This window comes from Etheostoma spectabile, chromosome 11 (assembly GCF_008692095.1).
Source record: "Etheostoma spectabile isolate EspeVRDwgs_2016 chromosome 11, UIUC_Espe_1.0, whole genome shotgun sequence".
NCBI classification, from domain to species: Eukaryota; Metazoa; Chordata; class Actinopteri; order Perciformes; family Percidae; genus Etheostoma; species Etheostoma spectabile.
The window spans coordinates 20656760-20664709 of NC_045743.1; the positions used below are offsets into that span (position 1 = coordinate 20656760).

A 7950-nucleotide genomic window follows, 5' to 3' on the forward strand; every position below is an offset into this window, starting at 1 on the left:
GTGTGGGGGGGGGGTTACAAACCGGAAGAGCCTGACCACAAACTGTCCGCCCGTAGACCAACTCAGCCATAGGAACCAGGCCTGTTTACACAAGCGCCTCCCGCCCGTGTTTACAGCTAGCACACATTTTTGTTTTACCACGTCTAAACTCCTCGGACGTTTATTTTGCTTCACTTGAACTGTGAGTGTTAGGGCTACATTAGCGTATCAAAGTAGCCTCGGCTGGCAGACTGGTTGCTCAAGTCTGATGGATGCGGAGGGTTACGCGGGGTCAGGGAGACTGAGAGCTGACAGCATAGAAATCCACGGGCATGGACTCTCAACGAGTTCTTTAATAACATGCACCGTCATCCCGTCAAAAGAAAGCGGTTGCCCGAGGCGACACCTTGGAGAAGAGGAGAGAGCCAGGCACCTTATTGGGCCGTTTCCCATCAGCCCTACAAACAAAACAGGCAGGAAGTGTCTTAGAGGCAGGGGCATGGATTACACTCGGCGCACTGGGAAAGAGCTCTCTGTTGAAGGGAGGATGAAGCACAAAAAGAAAAAGGGAAGTACAAGGGAGAGACTTGAGGGATAGGGAGAGAAAGCTGGTGGACGGGGCGTTGGTTAATCCCCTAAAGCATCCATATATTGCCTCCACCTCCGCTCCTTCTGCTTGTAAATGGTGAGGAATGCAACACGTTGTCTTTGGGCCCTGTGTGTGTAGACGCCTCTGGTACCGAAAGATTTATACTCAGAAATTGCCCAAAGCATACCACGTTGCTTTTTTAACTCTGGGGATGCTTTGAAGCTGAGGCAGAGCGTTCCAAAGAAACAACCAATATCAGAAATGTCCTCTCATTTGAGGCTGATTTATGTTACATAACCACATTAGAGACCTTCCAAAGGCTGCCAGCGCTCCATTCAGTTAACATAAGCATTGGCTCCAAAAATACTATTCAAAGACTGGCTTTATATTTGCCAATACGACTGTCTTCTAATAATTCACTAAAATAATTTTTTGTCTCGAGAGATGTCTTTTCAAAACTAGGAAGACACGTCTCAATAGTGCTTTTCGATTTGTGCAGAATTCCTCTGAACTCTGTCGTTGGATTCAGCTTGTCGTCTCTTCGCTTCGTTATTTCAAATCCAGGAAATGGATGTGTAATTCAGTTTTAAATCAATTGTCAAAATACATGTTCTGAAGCTTAATGTACAGTATTAGGCTTCATAACCCTTGTGAACAAATGCTACCAATCACTGAAGGATAACCACACTTGAATTAGTATGTAGGCCACTGCTGTGATGAGAACGCCCTGTAATGAGTGATGATAAAGGTTGCAACTTCATGAACCCGTGTTTTAGCTTCTACACTGCAATCAGCAAGGCCAAAAAACAATGAAAAAAACCCAGATGTCCCCCTTTTGCTATCGCGTAGTATATCTACTCTTTAAATCCAGTTATTTTGTTGGGCCTGCGAACAAAATGGAAGTCAAGATAAGATGGAAAAAGACGGACAGAGAAAGAGATGCAAGGACGGAAGCTGGGTGGGGAGGTAAATAGTGACTTGGAAAGCAACCAAGTTAACTGTTTATAAGAGCCCCATGACTTAATGCAAGCACGGCTCTCTGTAACCTAGATAGCCAGTCAGCCATTCAAGTATTTCAGCAGTTTAAAAAAAAAACAGACCGGATGGAGGTATATGAATATTGAAATGGAACTAAATGGATGGAATGTTGCATTAGATGTGTCCCAAGTAAACGCACACTGGACATATCAGGCCACTATCTAAGTGTAAACTGACTCTGCACATGATGAAGCTATAAGTTTGCAAATAGAAAGTCATTCCGGGACAGAAACAATACCGGCCTCTCTTGAAGTCATTCTTGGAGGACAATGAGTTCCTGATAGTGTGCGGCTATAGACCCTGACAGGAAAATAAACAACATTGGGACATGGTCAATAGGCCTTCCTGTAAGCTTGTTGCTTGCAGTGTCTTCTCAAATATCAGGAAAAGGCATTATTGATATGCTGTTACAAAATGTTACTGTTACTGACACCTGATAGAGCCGATTCCTTCTCAACACCAATATGTACTTTGGGCTGTTAAAAAATGAAATCCATGATGTTTGGAGGATTTCGGAACAAGGCGGGGGGGGGGGGGGGGGGGGGGGGGGGGGGGGGGTTCTTGTATGCATGCCTCATAAACTCGATCTCTTTCTTAAAATAGCATTAACATAAAGCATTGCATTACACAACCTTAACCATGTATAATTGTTTGCCTTGGTAAAAAAAATACTGAACTCATCTGGACTTTACACAGCACCATGGCCATTGTGAAGAACTGCATTTTTCTTTTTCTTTGCTAAAGTAGAACACTTCAAGCATCGGGAGATGGATCCTCTGATGCTTTCAACTAAGGTGGAGGGCCGAGGAGTTAAACCAAAAAAGGGGGCACAGGGGGTCTGGCATGAATGCGGTCATCCCTGCATAACCCTAGTCCCTGAATCCCCCGCCCCCCTCCTCCACCTCTCACCCGGTCTGTGGAACCACAGCAGCGTAAGAGCCTCATTTAGGAGCATAGAAAGAAAGGCAGAAATCTCTTTCTCAGGAAGATTAGTGGCCGTCCCTTTGGAGTAGGCCTGTGGACGGGGAGGGAGCTGGGGGAGGCGGGGGTCTGTTATGCTCAGGGACATTTTTCTCTGTCAGGGGGTCCGTGACCTGATCCAGAGCACCCTTTAGTGAATGGCCTTGTGGCCAGTGCAGAGACCCCAGTGGAGACTCTTCAGACTATAGCTCCATCTAAGTCTCACCCATGATGGCCATGATTAACACGCGGCTCCTTATCGCAAAGCCACCCTCTACTCCCTGCAAGACTAATTATCCCAGACTCCTCTTCTTCATCCATCTGTGCTACAGTGACCACTCCGAGTCAGACTCACAGCTGATCTATTTTCATGGAGAAAACGGGATGTTGGGTGATTTAATGCGGTATTCATGTTTGAGTACCGCGTTGTGAGACGTCTCATTGGCATCCTCCTTGAATACATCAAAGCTGTGAATACTTATCCGTGGACAATGTGTTTTTTAATGCTAAAGAACATCAATCTCTGTCAGGAGTTCGCAAGCTATGTAGTCGGACTCTAAGAAAGATGAATATAACACAGTGCTTAGGCAGAAATAATCCGAGTGTTAGTGGGCTTGTCTGCTCCACTGGCCTCGTACAGTCAACACAAAAGTGAGGGATGACGGAAAAATTCTCTCTGGAAAACTTTCTCACGATATAATAAGGGCCGTAAAACAACAAGATGGCAGATCTGTGTTTGAAAGTGTCGCTCTACCTCAGTACGGAGCACATCTGAGCGTCCCTGTGCTGGTCTTGGGTATGAAGTAGAGAGGAAGGGGGTGAATCAATCACAGGTATTCCTTTGAAACAGTGAGATGTTTTACAGTCTCGGTACCTAATCTGGACACATGTTACTCTGACATGGTAAAGCGCGAGCCGACACAGACTCGTAAATCCTGGGGCGGCGGAGTCGGGTTGCAAAGGCAGTGCCTGTGGATGCACGCCCTGTAGCTGCGAGACAGATGCAGGCTGTCACGCAAAATGTGGGTGCCCATTTAAAACCATTAACAAGGCCGGGAGAAAGAAGCTTGATTCCTATCATGAACCCAACCTGCATCCCTGGCCTCTATCCTCTTTACTTTACTTCCCCTTGGACACACACTCCGCTTTAGTGGCCACTCAGACACATTTCCATTATGTCTTGACACTCAGAGACACGGACGAGTTCAACAGGGCAAGGCACGTCTCTAGGAAACACAAGCACAGTGAGCTCTCATGAAACAAGTTATGAGATTCGTAGCCAGCTGACACAACGGATTAGGGTGAACAAGATGTTCTCAGGGTGTTCCTGCTTAAGTTACACTATTGTCTCGTGCGGGTTCGTTTTCAAGCTTATGAGAACTACAATGTAGTCTGCATGGCTTGGAGTACTTTGCAATTCCATTTCAACTACAAGTACTTTGAATAAAAGAGGACCTTTAAGTAAGCCAGTTTGTGACATCTTAAGAATGCTCCCAAGCTCCTTCATTTATTCACATTTGCCCCACATCTCTTTGTCCGCTTGCATTCTAATTTGTGAACCAGTTCCGATAAAAAGAAAGAATAATCAAATTGAAAACAAATGCACAGCATTAAAACTATCTAATGACATACTAACGTCCTACTTTTACCGTTCCCCAGTGTAACAAAGTGAGCTTTGTGATGGCAGGCCAGCAGGCCCTTCATTAGACAGCGAACCAACTTGAATGATATGTTCCTGCAGTGGTCCCTCAGTTGATGCCAGTGTGTCTTCCTGAGGGGGTTTCAGTGTCCACCAGCTGGCTCCACCAGCAGACGTTAGTAATTTATAACTGGTACCTCAGAGGCCCGAACAAGGTCCTCAAACCTCGTTAGGAGGAGTTTTCATCACGCATTCAGTAATGAAAACATGAGCTCATCTTTTAATTATGACCCCTTTATAGTGGGAATCGTGCACACTCTGCACCCTCTGTGGTACCTCACAAGCACAAATAAGCCCTGATGGGTGCAGACTACTTTTCCTCAGTGGTGCAAGGTTATGAAAATCCAGCCCCTACAGCCCACACAATGGTCATAACTGTGTAACTGACTTAATAATTCATGTCATGGCAACATTTGTTTCTTTGCTGCATGGTTTGAAAAACTTGTGGCCTCTTTGTGGAGGTGCCAGGGAGGGCACACTGAAACGTCCTAGTTTCTCACCCCGCATCCCTAAACAATTAATGCTCGTGGCTCATCTCATGGCAGGCCACCAAGCCCCATCATTAAGCAGAAATACCGCCACAAATGTCATACCATATCTTCTTAGCATTTCAAAGGTGCCTCCCTGCACCCAGCCTTTATCCGAGGACTCTGATGCACCATGTCGTCCACTGCTATGCCAGCCTTCTTTAGTAATTCATGAAATGTACACTCGGGAGGTGAGAACAAGGTCTTTCGACCTCATTATAACACTTTTTCATCACCCATTCTCTGACATCTCTGAAACACGCGGCCCTCTCTTGGTCTAACTCTTTTCATGTGCTAGCCAGCTACTTATGTGACTAGCCATAATGTTTCAGTTCAGTTCAGATTGCATGACCCCACGGAAAAAAAGGATACAACAGTGCTATAATATAAAAGCATTTAAAATGAACAGAGCTGAAGGGCTGCTGCTTTCTCAAATTATCGAATGACTCTACTAGCTGTCACTCTGCAGCTAGCATGTGTGAGACCTACACATGTCTTACACGTGTCCAGCCTACGTTGAATATCTAGTATAAAGAGTAAAGGAGAAAAGTGCATTGGAAAATAGCTTTACCTCTGGTCAAAGTGGTGGACGAGGGCTTCTTTGGAATTTCCGAGAAGCTGCTTCCATCCAGACCCGAACCCTTACACTCCTTCTTGTCAGTGGCGGGGGGAGCTGAAGTCTCCATGATGCGCTTCAATATCCGTCACACCCTAGAGAAAGCAGGACAGACACTAACGTTAGGTCAAATATGAGATCTTTGCTGTGACTGTGCAAAAGAAAAACATAGAGTAATGCATTCAGGTTGATAGGAGCTGTGTGTTTTTTTGTATGGAAACAAATGCACGTATGGCGCTCAGGAAGGAGGTAAATGACTATCACGGTTTTAAAATAGTCTCTTTTATCTTAAAATATTTGGATAGTGACCCCCCCAAAGAACGTCATGTTCTTCTTCAAAGACAGCCAGAAAACATCAATGAGTGAAATCCCACTGATTTATGGTCGCTAGCGGAGCAGCAGCTAGCCTGGAGGCGTTTTTTTGGAGGATTATAAAAACCAAACCAGAGATGTGATAATGAAGTCAGGAATACTGCAGGTAAACAGGGAATTTATTTTATATAAAATGTATTAGGTGTAATGATTCTCAGCCACGAAACTGCTCAAACTCCTGACCATGACAGCCGTGCTTTATGTCAATCTGTCGATTTGAATTTGTATTTATTCTAACGTCAGCTAAGGCACTAAACACACACACTCATACACACACACACACACACACGCTCACAGGTTTCTCAGTTTAATGTAATGAGTTCAAAGTCCTCTTCTGTTTCAATTGTAAATGTGAGTGGCGCTGAGGTTTGAGCCGCACACACTGTGTCAATACCTCCTCATGTCTGTGTGAATGGCTCGATGACTTGGCAACGTGCCACTTGTTTGACTTGGTGGGACCTACAAGATCATCCTCCGCCGAGAACAAACAGACCCAGCGCCGGCCCGGGGGGGGGGGGGGGGGGGGGGGGGGGGTGGGTGAGAGTCATTCCACGCACTGCCGCTACCTGCGGCCGTGGCTTTCCACCTGCCTTCAGCCACGGGCGAAAAGGTTCGTGTGCGTTACAGAGCGCTGACATGGCATTACGGCAAGGCCGGCAACGTGGCTGTAATCAGGGGGCGGGAGGGGGGGGGGGTATTCACAGGTGCGAGCGAGGAAAATGACAAATTTCCTTGTTTGGAAAAGTAAGCACGTTTTAGTATGCATGTGAATGCTTTGGAGGCATCCGAAATGAAGCGCTTCAGTTCGCTCCTCACACCCGTTGGCAGCTATGTAAGTGTAAATTAGTTTGATTCAAACTACACAAACGTACCAAAAAAAAAGTTATTTTGCAGTCTCAAGTTCTAAACAACAAAAAGTGTTTATGACTTGACTCGTGCCCAAAGGACATAAAAAAAACACCCTGAAACAGCAATCTGGAAATTAGGGAAACAAATGGGATTTTTTTGGAAAGGAAAAGGTGAATGTTCAGTGATGTGGTTAGCTCTAGCCGAATGTTTGAAGTGCTGTTTCGGGGTTTCATGTGGATATCCAACATGTCAACCCTTTATTGGGACGTGTCTGTATTAGCAGCCATGTCTGTGACCCTTCGGAGGTGCCAGTCGCCTGTCACCGAGCCAATGTAAGCCGATTAGAGGTGGATGACTAACAGGTTTAGGCTGCATCTGTTTCTTATTTTCTGGTGCCAAAACGTCCTTGAGTCTTGTCTTGGAGAACTCCGTCACTCTGACATCACCTTTGTGATAGAATTTAATGTGCTCTTTCATGGGCTTTTATCTTATTCAGAGTTGGCCAAAGAACAGGCTCCTTTTGGTAGTGAACCCTCTTGGCAAAGATAAGACGTGCCCATGAACACACCAGTGCTCACAGCAACAGAGTTTGCCTTTCAAGCAGCCCTGGCCCTTAAAAATAACTAAGAATCCTCCCCTTAACATCGCCGTCTGATGAACATCTGGCACCGCATTAATGGCTGTTTCCACGCTTTAAGAGCATGCCAACTATTTGCTTTCCTATTGCCTCTGAACCTTGAGCCAATATATATACATATATATACACACACACACACACACACACACACACACACAATGAGAGGTGTGGGGTACAAGTACCTGTAAAATGTCTTTTACCAAAAATATAAATAAATAACTGAATTTAAGGGACTAAACATTGTTAAAGTAAAACTGCTTGATTTGAGCTCATTTCTCCAAATGCAGTCTGGATCGAGGAAAGTTTTGAAGAAGAGTCAGATCTTGTAACAAGGCGGGCCTGCTCGGTTCTTTTGGGGAAAGATGGTAAAGATTTACAAAGAACATGTTTAGGGCCTTTCCTCTCTAACTGGGAGGTTTTGGCGCTGATTGGTGGGACTGCATCCAGAGATCCACTGGTCAAGTCAAGTCAAGTCAAATTTACTTTATCCATAAAAATGGAAATTACAGTGCTCACGCTCGCCATCTTACCCATAAAAACTAGAGTATAAATACAATACCACAAATACACTACAATATTATACATAAATACAATGAAAAATAAAAAAATTAAAAAAATAAAAACTTATAAAAATGTACATTTAAAGTGCTTGTTGTGCTGCCTAATAGCCTGAGGTATAAAAGA

The 7950-nt window shown here is 44.9% G+C and overlaps 1 protein-coding gene across 2 annotated transcripts in view; it reads right to left on the reverse strand.

Moving 5' to 3' along the window:
- Positions 1 to 7950, reverse strand: part of LOC116697834 (zinc finger protein GLI2) — a 104437-nt gene that overhangs the window by 82292 nt on the left and 14195 nt on the right. For both annotated transcript variants that reach the window (XR_004334060.1, XM_032529347.1), the window contains exon 2: positions 5364 to 5503. Coding sequence is in view for 1 of the 2 variants with exons in the window: in XM_032529347.1 (XP_032385238.1) it covers positions 5364 to 5478 (115 nt within the window). In the remaining variant the exon portion in view is untranslated. The remainder of the gene's footprint in view (positions 1 to 5363; positions 5504 to 7950) is intronic.